Source organism: Ornithodoros turicata, chromosome 5 (assembly GCF_037126465.1).
Source record: "Ornithodoros turicata isolate Travis chromosome 5, ASM3712646v1, whole genome shotgun sequence".
Classification (NCBI taxonomy): Eukaryota; Metazoa; Arthropoda; class Arachnida; order Ixodida; family Argasidae; genus Ornithodoros; species Ornithodoros turicata.
Window position 1 is genome coordinate 65169671 of NC_088205.1, and position 14855 is coordinate 65184525.

Here is a 14855-nt window from a genome sequence, read left to right on the forward strand (position 1 = left end):
CCGAGCCTGTCGACCACCACAGGTGCACTGGCCGGATCGCAGCCAGGCTCCAACAACTCTCCATAGAGCCCATAGTTTGAGATAATTCACACAACACTGGGCACACGACCAATGAGAGTGCAACATTGTAGAAATTATGCATAACCAGTCGGCCAATCAGGAGCCTAAACCTTTGGCTGACCTCTCGGCCGGTTCTGGCTACCACCAACTTCTACTGGATTTCACTGGATATGTTTGAATGAATTCCATTTTGGATTTCACGCCTGCCACCGTTATCCCGATATTCAAAATAACTGAAGCTTATTTTGGCTAAAAGAAACATTTATTCGACACAAAGCACTGATTCAAAGATCTGACACATGGGTGCACTGTGAATACAAAGTCCACTGCGTTGTTGACACACGCAACCAAGTTCGAACTTGAAGCAAAACAAACACACCGCTCATTTCTTAATACCGAGGCAGCATCATGAGTGCGTACCATTCTATAGTGAGCATCTTCTTTCGCTGCTTCCAGAGCGGAAAGCGCTTATGTGGCACATAATCCTGTCTTTGTTGTCAGCCCTCGAAATGTGACGGCGCCCGAACGCAAACATTCCAGTTCCGGAGTTGATAGACTGTCGTGGGATAATAGTGGTGTCCAGAAACAGCACAACACGCGTAGAATCACATTGATACATGAATAAACCCGCGAACATATTTCTACAACACGGGAGGACGCCCTGCCGGCAGATACGTGCTATGTCGAAACTATGTTGAAACGGCCGCCGGGACGCTGCACGCACATGCGCGCGTACAAAATGCTATTTCGAAACATTATCGACCAATCGGAGCGCGCACACAGTCTCGGCCAATGAGCTTGCAACGTTGTAGATGGGCGCAGTGATACATATTCTACAGCCGCATTCTCGAGTACCTGAGGAGGACTGGCGCAGCGTCGCGCGTTCTCCTCGCGCCCTCTCCTTCCTTCCTTCCCTCTCCATTCACCGCGCATGCGCGCCGCGCCGTGGCTACAGACAGACCACGCCACGATTCTTGCGTACCGACTACCGAGGACTCTAATGCTAACGCATTAAAAGGCGAGCGCCCGGCATTTTCCCCGGGCCAGTGGGCTTAATCGCTTACACGTCAAACAAGGAAGCAAGAAGGACCAGCTCCCGTGGCATAGTGGTTAGGGTGGCCGCTTTCCACGAGACTGGGAGGTGGCACAGGTTCGAATCCCGTCACCGGCTGTGCTGTCTGAGGTTTTCCCTGGGTTTTCCGAAGACTTTCCAGACGAATGTCGGCACAGTTCCCCTTGAAGTCGGCCCAGGACGCATACTCCCCATACATAGAACTCTCCATGAGACACACTATACATAGGCACCCTATCAGGAAACCGTCCCATGGGAACCTACAGAGTGCGATTGCCTTCAGGTTCTAGTTTTAAAGCAAAGAGACGACAAATACGGTGGTGTGAAACCGCCCTCACCCGAATATGTGCGCGGGTGGAAGGATCTCGCTATATTTCAATGAATTCCATTTTGTTTCACTTCATATCGCTTGTACGTTGAAAAAAAACGGGGTTGGTGTGTGGCGGCTTGTGGACGACGACGATGTGGCCTTGCTGCCGCGCGCTACTGCGATGGCTCGTCAGTTCTATTATTGTCCTATCCGTTGATCCGTGGCCTATTGCATTTGACTGTGTGCCACACCCAGTAGAAGCAGAAGAGAAGCTCCTCAGCCCATCCGGTCCTCCACAACATTTCATCATATGGACTCATGTACAGGAACAACATCTCGATGTACATTTGGTGACGCGGACATCGAGCACCACAGTCCGGTAGGGAATTCGGCCATTCTCTATCCGAAATATCGTGTCGACCCTACGAACCACCACGGAAGCCATCGCTCGAGGTCGGTGCCTAGTTCCTCCGGAGACTCGCTTGGCGCTCAGCAACGAGCGTTCTACGTCCTGTCTACTTCTACCCTGTCCTTGTCTTCTTGCTGCAATTCGTCATCATGGACCTTATCAGGCCACACGCTCAGGCACCGGTCGCGGAACGCTTCTGTCGACGGCACCACACGCATCTCATATAAGCAAGCGGACAAGAAACCCAGCCCGCGCAACCTCTCCACCTGGCCTTCCCCACTGGTAACAACTGCCAGACAAGGGGCACCAGGACCTCTGTTCCACCGGTGACTGCCAGGGAGAACACAGTGAGTTCCATTCCCGGCCTCCACCTGCTTAGCGATGCCCCCCCCCCCCCCCCGACAGCTCTTTAGCAACAGCCCTTGGTGCTCGCCACTCACGTACCGGTCGCGGTACTGTCGCCCCCTCGTCCTGGAGCACACTCCGCTTCAGTCCTTCACTGGAACCCGCCCGGCTTGCATCGCACTTGTCTGTTCCATCATGCAGCTGCTCTACCCACTACAATGATCAGAAGCCGTGTGTACAGCCGTCCCTCGTCCACGAGTCCTCATTCTTACATTCATGACATCGACGCGGACCTCAACCGCAAGCACCACTCCGCATCTGAGGGGAGGAGTGATGTGGCGTAGACGACGACGATGCGACCTCGCTGCCACGCGCTACTGCGCTGGTTTGTCAGTTCTATCGGCAACGTTCTGGAGTGAAGCCACGGGTCGAGAAGCTCCCTAGCACATCCGGCCCTCCCGGACATTCCATCATCGCCGACCTCGACTCACGTAGAGGAACATCATCTGCTCTAGAGGTGTCATCGCGGAGCGAGGCTTTCGTGTCACGTTGAGAAGTACTCGGCAATAAGGAAAGCGCGTGCTTCACAGGAGTTTAAAGAGACAGCGCAACGTCTCACATGCCATTTATCACGGTGCAACATGACAAATGGAAATATGTGACTGGCGCGTTTCCCTGAAATACGGTGATGGACTTTACCGAATGTTTTACAAAAAGACAGTTTTCAATTTTTTTTTACTGCTTGCAGTTGCAAACCATTAGTTCGAAATTCAGAGTTACATATATTCCATAGTTCAAGCAATGACCATCGACTGGTGGAAGCACTTTAGGTATCGTGCTGCTAGCAGTTTCCGTGTACTCGCACGAGCAACATCCCCACAGAATATTCTAATGGAAGAAAATAACAAATAACGTGTCTTAAGCTGATCGCACCGCGCCGGAATATCGGCAGTGGCATGCTGCGCACTTAGCAAACGACACTATCGTCTGCTGCGAAATATATTGTGGCTGAACTGCAGGGAATTTTCCATTGGTTAGAATAGCACCAAACGCAACAGAAATCTGACATTTTGCATGTCTTGCATGACATCTTGCACGGTTTAAGGAACAGCAATCCGGATGTGTCGCAATTTAGCAACGCACTCGAACATCACATACATTTTTCTTCCGAATCGAATAAGAAGTGTGTAGAATCTTTTATGTCTCTCATGCGTCCTTTAGAATAAGAAGAATCTTTCATGTCTCACGCTTTCTGTGCCGTCTTTCTGGAAAAGTGTTTGAAGAGCATAACAAAACATGACCCACATCCACCCAACATTTCCGTTAACCTAGTCAGCGTGGTATCGAAATCTATCGCCGCAGCAAAAAAGCTCAGCTCCACTTTACACGATATTTTACTTCCCCCTCACTCGACGCGGACACTATATTCCATCATGTGTCCTCTCCTCCTCTTCATAGTGGAGGAATCCGGACCACCTGTCGACAGGCACGCCACCGCAACGCCTAAGCGGTCGCCCCAGCAGCGCCGGGGCCAGCTTTCGATCGCGGCTCAGTCTCCGTGCAGACGGCCGCCTGCGTGTCACTATGTTTCGGCCAACGGGCTACAAGGCGCTCTTGTGCTTCGCCGCGGCCGATAACCATCTGTCATCTGCCAGATGAGAAGGAGCAAAAGTGTCATCATTGAAATCCCGGGAGGAGTTGCATTAACAACTTCTGGACCGTAGTGTATCTTTGTTTTGTGCAGTGCTTCACGAATGGATATGTGTCGTGTGCCAGTGGCATGTCACTGAGGTTGAAGATTAAGAGTGACTTATGCTGCACGAGCTGGGATATCGCAGCTGATGTCATCGACGCGCTGTCGGAGACGTTCAGTGCGTTTTTGATTTTGGCGTGACGCTTCGCAGTCGGTCGTAGTGCCGTCCTTATGTTAACCAGTTTTGCTGTGAAATTCCTTTGGTGCTCCCCGGTGCGTAGTTGCGTGAGGTTCGTGGTGCACATAAACCATTCCATAATTACGAAAAAGTTATAGCTATACATCCTAATACTACCGTGTTGTGGTTCTTTACACGTAAGGTATCTTTATCGCAGACCATTCGCTTCAGAGGTGTAGCCAGAGCTATTAATTTCGCTTTACTCTATGCTTCAAAGTGCTCCAACACAACAAAGCCAGTGATTTCGCGATGAGCGTTGACATGGAAAAATCAATGTGTTGCGTTCCGTTTTGATGCAATGTCCCAACGTTAACTTGCGCTTGTGTATCGTAATCCATTAATAGCATAGACACCGCACGCAGAAAAGATAGGTGGTTAATATCTCTTACGAGAACTTTCAAGTGTATGTTCTGACACAGTCATATGTAGGAAGAGTTCGAGACCCTTGGTCTGTCATATTTTTGAGATTGTGTTAGTTTTAAGCGCATAAGAAGCACAGGAAAGACTTCTTCGTTCGCCTTAGCAGATGGCCAAAAGTGATCAGAGAAAATGCCACTGAAGAGGACGTAACATCTAGCGTCTGCTCAATGCATTGCGAGGAACCGTCGACGATGGAGAGTTAGCCAAATCCTCTAAGAACAAAAAAGCAGATCGTCTACCAGTATTCAATGCGCTTTGAGAAACACAAAAATCTAAACCATGGCAATCACCCCTTTTATTTAGTTCGCCTTTCCAGGTGTAGTAATCATTTTTGCATGCTTGACCAACCCTAGCCGTCAAACGCTAATCTCACCACTCAAGTCTCCGCTCAACTTCTAAACTTAGTCCAGTAGGTTAGGAGTCTTTCGAACCTACGCAACATGTCGATGTTGGTACGAAAAGGCACAATGCTCCATCGCAAGGGAAGTCGAAGAGCATCTCAACCTAACCTTCGCCGTGCGAGCATAGCCGTTAGTAGCCTTCCACCATCTCGAAGACAGTCCATGGCTGTTCTCAGCGTTGCTGGACAAGGCACGTCGTACCTTACCCCTCGGCGTAGTTTGACTCCGAGCCCCAGGAACAGTTTGACGCCCATATCGCCAATGGGACCACCGGGATCCACGGACCTTCGTCTAGGTGCCATTCGGACAGCTAGGGCATCAGTGAGCGTACCTGGTTCGACTCGGACTTCACCTAAGCCTTCTCCAAGGACATCTCCAAGAGTGTCACCGAGGAGCTCTTTGTCCGTGCAAGAAAGTGAGGAACGCAGGAGATCTAGTTGCATGGTGAGTAGATCTTCGTCGACAATCCGTTTCTGGTTGGTGCTTTGGTGCTGATTATGCATATTATCTGGGTGGCTGTTGCGCGCGCGCGGCGAGGTAATGAAGTCCTCCTTTTGACTGCGAGATATCATGGGAGTGATCGGTTATCACTCGTTTCCTATCTGCTGAAGTTGCAATGATTCGGCATGAGAAACGCACAAAGCCACAAGTATATTGAATGCTTCTTGTTGCAGGCTGTGCTTAGTGCAAACAAACAGTGGTGGATTTTGATCCTACGTACTGATGTATTCCTAAGAGTACGTTTTGAAAATATACGTAACAATACTAGGTTCATCACCGTTATCTTTTCACGTTCCAGTTTCTGCCCATTTTACTTTGTTTATAAATATTGAAGATTGATTGAGTTCTGAATATTTTGAATTTTCGATTCCTATATAGAGGCTGAGAAGTAACCGAGGAATTTAACAGAAATTGAACAATTTGTATTCAATGGCTAGATAAATAAACATCCGTATGCAATACATACGTATGATGTTCCCAGGGAAGCTCGTTGTCAACGCGATGGCTTGGAAAGAACACGACTACTAGCGTTAAGAGCCTGGCTACCTTCGACGGCATGGTTGACGTTAAAAATATCGTTTCCAGCCCTTGTCCTCTAAGCCAGGAAGATTAAGGAAGTTTAAGAGTTCGGAACAACGGTTAGTTCTTATAGCGTGTCGTTCGGTCAAGCTTCCTTTTATAGAGTCTGCGCGGGAAAACGACTGAAGTTGTAAGAGCTAGTGCAATGTGATCGCAGTATTGTGAGACGATCAGCTCTGTTGTTGTCGGATAGATCGGAAAAGAACGAGGTGCATTTTCACGAGCGCGTGCTGTTTCGCTTAGTGTTCGGTGTCGAACTTGTCACCTATATATAAATGAAAGCCACGTGTTCTCCAGTAAAAAGAAACGAACGTGGGTTATACGATTTTTTTTTTTTTGCCTTTTCGGGAATTTTTCTCGTTGAAAACTAGAGAAAATGCCAAAAGTGGAGTTAGCAGGATAGGATAGCAAAGGGTTAGTTTAGAGGATGCGGGAAATGCGGGTTTAGCAGGCACTATATACGCGGGCGCATTGCTGGTAAACCCGCGTTACCCGTAACACGCACAGATAATGAATTGGCAAATCGCCAAACTAGCCGGGTACCTATGGGTAACCGCGGGTATACGCGCACCTACGTTCACGTTTAGTTATAAAGGCTACATCGCAGACTGCAGGCGAAACAAAGGTTCCTCGCTACAATAGCGCGGTGTTGTTTTACTACGGCAGTAAACGTGACGCTCGGATGCATGCCATGGAAAATGGTTTTAAACGTTCGCGACAGCGCGAAAAGAAATGCCAGAGACAACAGTGGGTCTACAGCAAAGTGTGCAAATAGTGTGATGTGATTCCGTTGACAACACCCCGCTGTTTATGGCGGGTTTCAAATTTTGAAGCATAACGAATCTTTCGCTCATGTTGCCGTTAATCTACTCTCAACTTTAACGCGGTTTTGGTTCCCAAGCTATTCAAGAAACGTCGCAATAAACCCGTGGCAGTGCGTAGGAGCGAGCAGCTTTTAATTCATGGGAAATGCCATACAGAACTGACGAGAGTTTTGATGTCTGACATATTACTACTTTACAGACAGAGCCCCAGAAATGAATTCATGGGAATTTATTTATTTATACAACGGACGAACGTCCGAATACACTTGCCCAGATTAAAGCTTAACGCTTCTTTGCGAGGTCAAAGCTACAAATTATTGCACGCGTTTGCATTCTCGCAATTGGAAAGCGTGATCGAAAGGGTTCCACTCTGGGAAGGTAGTATGGTTCCACACTGGCTTGTGTTTATTATAGCGGGCACTAAGGCATATTACATGAGTAATGGGAATGAAATATCAGATCGTGCGTATAATATTTGCTTATAGAAGGCACAGGGACAAGCGAAGTGCACTGAAATCACTACAGCCGCTTGCCTCCAGCGAGATTTTGGAATGCATTTGGATTTGGATTTGACGATGACGATTAGTTCAGGTGCAAAAAGGCGTCTAGAGTGGCGACCAAGTGTGACTGCCCTGGTGCTTCTGGTCTGTAAAAGACAAAAAAAAAAGGTACGAAAAAGGTGAAAGTTCAAATGACGGAGATCACCATGGCACCCTAACAAAAAAAAATAATAATAAAAAAAATAAAGGGAGTAGAGCGGGGAGTGATTGCAGCTTCGAGTCCCCTAGATTGCCCCCCCCCCCCAATTACGCCACATTTTAGTCCCCTAACACCGAAATTTACTCCCCAGGACTGCAAATAGTCACTGAACTTCGCAAATGGTCTCCTGAATGCAATACTGTACGTAAATGTGTGCTCTTCGTTAATTTTATAGAGTGATGCTATATAACTTAGCTAACTTAGTAATTTTCCACCCACACAGAGGAAGAAATGGCGGTTCTTTCTGGCAAAATTGTGCCCTATAGATGTCGCATGATTTTATATCACTCGACTTATCACGGTTGGCGGTTTAATTCAAAGTATTTTCGTTCATGCACACGAATTATGTACCTGGGACTCTTAAAGCAGAGCGCGAAATGCAGTCTCCACTCTGTAACATTCATTTAGTCCCATGCATTTACCCCAGAAAGGGAGTAATTTTTATGGCAATGCATTTAGTCCTCCAAAGGACTAAAATTACTTTCTTTTTCTTAGAGTGCAGTGGAGAACACTTGCAGATCGTCCGCACGCTCTAAAAGGCGGGAAAGCCAGAAAATGTCTATCAGACGTATTTCTTCGAGGGGAAATCTCAGGACTGCAGAGCCGTCACGACTGCATGCAGACAGCCACCTGGTGTTGCGATGGACAACAAGAAACACAGTTAAATGAGAAATGATGACGTGATCGGGTGTTTCCCCGGTTAGACACTACACTCTAAAATCTGTACCTCATAAATACCCCTGTTATAAGGTACATTTTTGCAAAAATGTACCCTTTATTTTATGCGGTACCAAAGCGCCTAAAAGGTACACAATTACAAGGTACTGCCGTCTAATAGGTACCCCCGTATAAAGGGTACAGCCGTCTAGCACACCCGTATAAGCAACAGGTACACCCGTCTAAGAGGTACAGCCGTGTAAGAGGTAGTGCCGTCTAAAAGGTACGTCCGTCCAAGAGGTACTGCGGTCTAACAGGTACAGCCAGTTTAGGGGTACCGTCGTCTAAAGGGTACAACCGTCTAAGAGGTACAGCCGTCTAACAGGTACGCCCGTCTAAGAGGTACATCCTTGTAAGAGGTACGCCCGTCTAACAGGTACGCCCGTCTAAGGGCTACAGTTGTGCAAGAAGTATACAGTCTACACACAACGGAGAGGAACATGTTTGTGGTGACATCATCCGTGCGTGACGTATCGCACGCGCAGAAATGCACGACGCGCATCATGTATTGTGCGTTTACGCTTTGGTATATCAGTAGTGGTAATATGCACTGGCCGAAGTGTGCATCTGTAGCATACGCCAAAGTGACCAACGTGTTGCAGGCACATGCGGGACATAGAGAAAGGCGATCTAATTACTGAACCGAATTCCAGCCGAAATTCCAGCCGAATTCCAGCATCATCAGCCGAAGTGTGCATCTGTAGCATACGCCAAAGTGACCAACGTGTTGCAGGCACATGCGGGACATAGAGAAAGGCGATCTAATTACTGAACCGCTCTTTTTATTTGACCTTCAGCGATTTTAGCAGTATGCGAAATTCGTGGCTTTCTGTACAGCTTCGAGAATTCGTTGTCGTCCACAACATATATTTGCAGCAGGCCTAACAACTGGCCAAAAGCAGCAGGGTACGTCACGTTTTTTACGTAGTAAACTGTCAAGCAGCAGAGCAACGCAAACTCAAGCATGCCCGACGGTTCCAGCTGCACAGCCTCTCCGTCACTACACCAAACAAGGCTCTCCTGCCCGAAAAAGAGTTTCGATCCCGGAGAGAGTACCTTTTCGGGGACGATCTGGAGAGGAACGCCTCAATCAGTTCGTATTTGTGCCTTCCAAAGGATCGTCTCAAACAAAGGAAGCAGTCCACATACCGTTGATATCAGGTCATACTTCGAATTTTTTGGACGTAAGAATACGTCCACATCGACGAACGTCGGCGATTCTTGTTCCTTCATGGCTGACATGCATCGACGCTTGATGAAGATGACGACGCAAATAGTATGATTTACCCATTGCCTTTCTCACGATAGTATCAATATGCTGATTCCATCTCAAATCATTGCACAACGTCACTCCGAGATATCTACAGGAGTCAACACATGATAGAACACATCCATCTATACAATACTGAAAGGATAATGGTATTCTTTTCCTCGTGACATGCATGTATGTACATTTTTGAAAATTGAGAGTCATTTGCCATGTTAAGCACCAATCATTAATCCTACGAAGACATTCATTAAGCTGAATCTGATCTAAGACAGAACTTACATCGGTGAAAATTATGCAATCGTCAGCGAAAAGGCGTATTTTTACGGGAATGTTCTCAGTGATATCGTTTAGATAAATTAAAAACAACAGTGGCCCTAGAACCGAGCCCTGAAGCACGCCGGATTCCACATAAGCCAAGTTAGAGCTGCTCTCACCGATCCGTACCAACTGCTGTCTGTCAGCAAGGTAGTCCCGAAGCCACGCGGTCAGATTTGAGTTACCGATTATAGCTTGTAGTTTTAACAATAGCTTATCATGAGGTACCTTGTCGAACGCCTTCGACAAATCCAAGAAAATTATGTCAGACTGCCCCCGTGAATTAATTGTTGCCGCAAGATTGTGAACTGTTTCTAATAACTGGGTTGTAGTAGAAACACCTTGGCGGAAACCATGTTGTGCTGGTGTGAAAAAATTGTTTTCTTCAAGAGATGTCACCAGGTGTTTATGGATACAGTGTTCTAAAATTTTACCACACGTAGGTAACAGTGACACCGGACGATAATTAGATGCTTTGAGCATATCTCCAGACTTTGGGACAGGCACAATTTTTGCTTGCTTCCACTGTCTCGGAACCTTCGCTGTCTCAATTGACTTCCTAAAAATGATGTCAAGATAGAAACTACACCACTCTGCGTAGCGCAAGAAAAATTGATTTGGGAAGCCATCTAGTCCATACGCCTTTTTGCCATTTATGCTAAGCAAGGGGTTGAAAATCCCTTCTCGTGACAAAACAATGTCAGGAACATAACAAAGGTCACGTGCGGGAAAGGTTGGCCGACCACCGTCATCACGTGTGAATACGGAGCAAAAGTACTCATTCATATGGTTCCACATTTTGACTTTATCAGTGACAATACAATCATCTATCAACAACTTACTGATGGTGTTGTACGTATAGGAGAGAGGAACCTCCAAAATTTTTTTGGATCAGACTCAAGGATTTGGTCAAGAGTCACACTAAAATATGTAAACCTCTTTTCCCTCATTGTCTTCCGAACCTGCTGTAACAGTTGACCATTAACCCCTCGTCTATGCGTCCTTTGAGCTTTTCGTTTCAAATGTATAATTTCCCTAGTGATCCACGGACTAAATTTACGTTCCCTTTTCCTTTGCACTGGTACAAAAGTTTGCATAGCATGTGTTACACTGTGTATTCACAGTGTTTACAAAAAAAGACCATAAATCATCAACATTTGCCGCTTCACACTCATTCAGAGCCATCAATCCAAATAGCTTCAATTCTAGAAAATCGAGAATTCCAGCATCATCCGCTTTAACGAAGTCGAGATAATGCTTTATAGGTGGAGTATTAATGACATGAAAAAGAGAAAGATCGAAAACAACCAATTTGTGGTCTGATATGCCGTCTAAGACCTTACAATCATACTCGCTTGATAAGATACTGTCGGACACAAAAACAAGATCAAGGATAGAGGAAATATTTCCTTGACACCTCGTGAATTCTTTTACTATCTGAGATAAATTGCCGTTAAAAGGCATATCGGTAATCAACATGCTATGCTGATCACTTCCAGATACCGGAACAAGGTTATGCCAGTCAACATCGGGAACATTAAAGTCGCCGGCAACGATTACTCGATACGTCGAAGCAAGCGATGCAATATGTGAACATATAGTTTCCGTGTATGGTAAAGAGCTATTGGGTGGCCTGTATACAGAACCTACTATCACCGACGGGGAGCAAGAGGTTATCTTTACCCAAACTGATTCGGTGTGAGGAAGTTCAGGGAGCCTGACATAGTTTATATTGTTACGTAGCAGAACTGCAACTCCACCTCCTTTCCCCTCTCTGTCACGTCGCAGTATTGTGTAACCTTGCGGAATTATTTCATGATCTCCAATATCTGCCCTTAACCAGGTTTCAGTGATAACCAACACATGCGGGTCAAGTACAAGGAGTGTGTTTTCAATTTCAGTCATCTTATTTACCATACTTCTGGCATTGAGATTAACGATTCGAAACTTTTCCGGCATTTGTTGAGATTGTCATACACATGAGTGTTATCCCAAATTAGCTAGGGAATGACGCAGCGTGACCTGGTACCGTTTATTGTTCGACTCATCCCAGGCGTAAACCTCGCCATTTATTCTTACCCAAGCAGCACAATGTACTGAAAGTCGAGTGCAATAGGGGTGGACGGGTAGGTAGAAGGCCTTGAACAGGCTCGTGAAACTGAAGTATTTTGATAAAACACATACCGACCACCCCTATTGCACTCGACTTTCAGTACATTTTGCTGCTTGGGATAACTTGTCAAAGATAAGGGACACACGATCCCCTGCTTCCCGATTTGCACGAGCGCTATCGCACAAACATTTTCGCTTCCGACGTATTTTGCTTGAGTAGTCTTCACTAATGGACAGGTTCGACCCTTTCAGTTTCTTACAGCTTTTTAATATATGTAGTTTGTCCCGAAAATCAAGAAGTCTCATAATTACTGGGCGGGCTCTATCCGACTTTCTACCTATGCGGTGAATTCTCTCTATGTTCGTGATATTGAGACCAAGCTTATTCTCTAGGAGTTCTGATGTCACTCTTTGAAGCAGCGTTGAATTATCTTCTGCCTGCTCCTCAGAAAAGCCATAAATGACGAGGTTGTTCCGTCTCCCCCTATTCTCGAGGTCGTCTACTTTCCGCTCTAGCGTCGACACATACGCTTCTCACTTGGTGACTTGCTGCTTAACATTTTCCAGTAGCATGAGTGACGCCTGGACGTTCTCAAATTTACCCTCAATTGTTGTCGGCCTTTCTGACAGTTCCCCGATTTTAGTTTGAAGGTTCTGTTGGGCCTCTTTTAGTTCAGCCTTGCCAATCTCCATTGATCTCCTATTCTCAAGTAACTGTGACAATATGTCATCTAAAGTAGGTCCTGGGTTTTGTTCAATATCTCCCGACAGCAGCAATAACAACTCATTGAAGGAATTAGCACAATCCTGTAGCATGGAAAATAGACACTGTGGGCTTGGCGTAGATATAACAAAATGACTGTACTTCATACATGGGAGGTAGTCGTAATCACTGACCTCTAAAATCAAGGCAAACAAGTGAGGCATTTCGCCGTCTGTGATGCCAAGCCCACTCAAGCCCACATGCCAAGCCCACAAGCTCAGGTGACCATGCCTTGGGGTAGTAGTGTTCGTTAATTGACTGACAGGAGGTACAGTGGCGTGCAGACTTGTCTTAACCAGCGGAGCGGATGTCGGTGGGCGCTGATAGGCAGCTGGAAGCGAGGTTGGGATGATCCACTATCCCCTGAAGGGAGGCTCGGTACGCACTGCGGATGAGTTCGCGTTTCGACATCTTCGTTGTGCGTACCGTGATTGATTTGTAAAAGAAAAAAAAATTGAGATGTTTTCATGATGAAAAAAATGATGAGATGTCTCGAGCCACTCGGAACTGGCTACTCCAGGGCGCGTTATTCAGAAAAGAAAGGGAAACGACACATATCTATACACTTTGAAACGAAATGGAAACGGAATGTATGAAAACATCACCACAAAACTTTGCAGTCCACGTGCGAAATCTCAATGAACAAAAAACAAAGAGCGCCACAATGTGTCACAGAGGTCCGTCGAGACGAGAAATTGCACAAGGGCACCCTCCTTCAACGGGATAGTGAATCATCCCAATCTCGTTTCCAGCTGTCTATCAGCGCCCGATGACACACGCTCCGCTGGTTAAGGCAAGTGTACGCCGCCACTGTATCTACCCAAGCAGCACAATGTACTGAAAGTCGAGTGCAATAGGGGTGGTCGGTATGTGTCTTATCAGAGTACTTCAGTTTCACGAGTCTATTCAATGCCTTCCACCTACCCGTCCACCCCTATTGCACTCGACTTTCAGTACATTGTGCTGCTTGGGTACATCGAAAAATATTTCAGCGCTACAACTGGGACGATGACCTTCAGCACTAGTCCAAGCAGGACAATATACTGAAAGTCGAGTGCAATAGGGGTGGACGGGTAGGTGGAAGGCCGTGAACAGATTCGTGAAACTAAGGAACACTGATAAGACCCATACCGTCCACCTATTGCACTCGACTTTTGAGTGCATTGTGCTGCTTGGGAAGGAAGCCTGAACTAATAAACTGACGTGGAACGCTTCTAGGTTGTTACGACCCTCAATACAATCGCATTATACGTACTCTGGCAAGCTACCGTTCACTACGCTCATCCTACACATGCACGTTTTGGGAAACGGCATGCACCTAGTTGTAGCGGAAACGAACAACGTTAAAGAGCAACTTACCATGAGCAGGTACACCTTCCCGGTCTTTCCATGTCCTTTAACCGGTCAACTTAACCGTGCGAAGACGGCGGTTTCCTGATCACAAATAACCTTCACAGGCGGACGCGGCTGCACTTATAACACATGCATGTTTCTTCCGTAGGATCAAAAGTTCGATTCACTAGATATGAGGCAAGAATAAGAAACTGACCCGCCAGACCTCATGAAACCACTGGGAGGTGTGGTTGGTTCCTCGACAGCTTATCTGTTTCGGAATGTTCCTTTTCTTTTAGTTTTCGTGTGGGCCAAAAGAAAACCTGCCTCCTTCACGAACACACGGAGAGAAGTTCAATCTCTTTCTATGTTAACAATGTAAATACCCAATAACCAATAAACATCACATATTCAGAACGGCATTTTCCTTGCTCACTGTCTAGCCTGTGTTTGTAATATGCTTGAAACAAACGCAGACAATTTAAACAAAAGTACCACGATTGAGGCTCTTTAGCTGACGACATAGACAGGAGACGTTTTACCATAAGCAGTGAATGAAACAATCATAGTTGTAAATCAACAGCTACTCTTTATCTCCGAGACCGTGCGATGTACATGCATTATCTGACTGCATCGAACCCTTTGGGGCGTTACTTGAACGCAAGAAGTGCTGAAAGCAGCGGAAAGCACAATAAGATTTTGCGCAAGAGGTACTGCTTTATATGGTACAAGTCA

The 14855-nt window shown here is 46.4% G+C and overlaps 1 protein-coding gene across 1 annotated transcript in view; it reads left to right on the forward strand.

Annotated features, from left to right (window-relative positions):
* Window positions 1-1656: 1656 nt before the first annotated feature.
* The window catches only part of LOC135396137 (uncharacterized), a 285153-nt gene continuing 271954 nt past the window's right edge, over window positions 1657-14855 (forward strand). Inside the window, exon 1 of the mRNA XM_064627170.1 lies at window positions 1657-5392. Within this exon, the coding sequence (XP_064483240.1) occupies window positions 4988-5392 (405 nt within the window). The 5' untranslated portion in view covers window positions 1657-4987. The remainder of the gene's footprint in view (window positions 5393-14855) is intronic.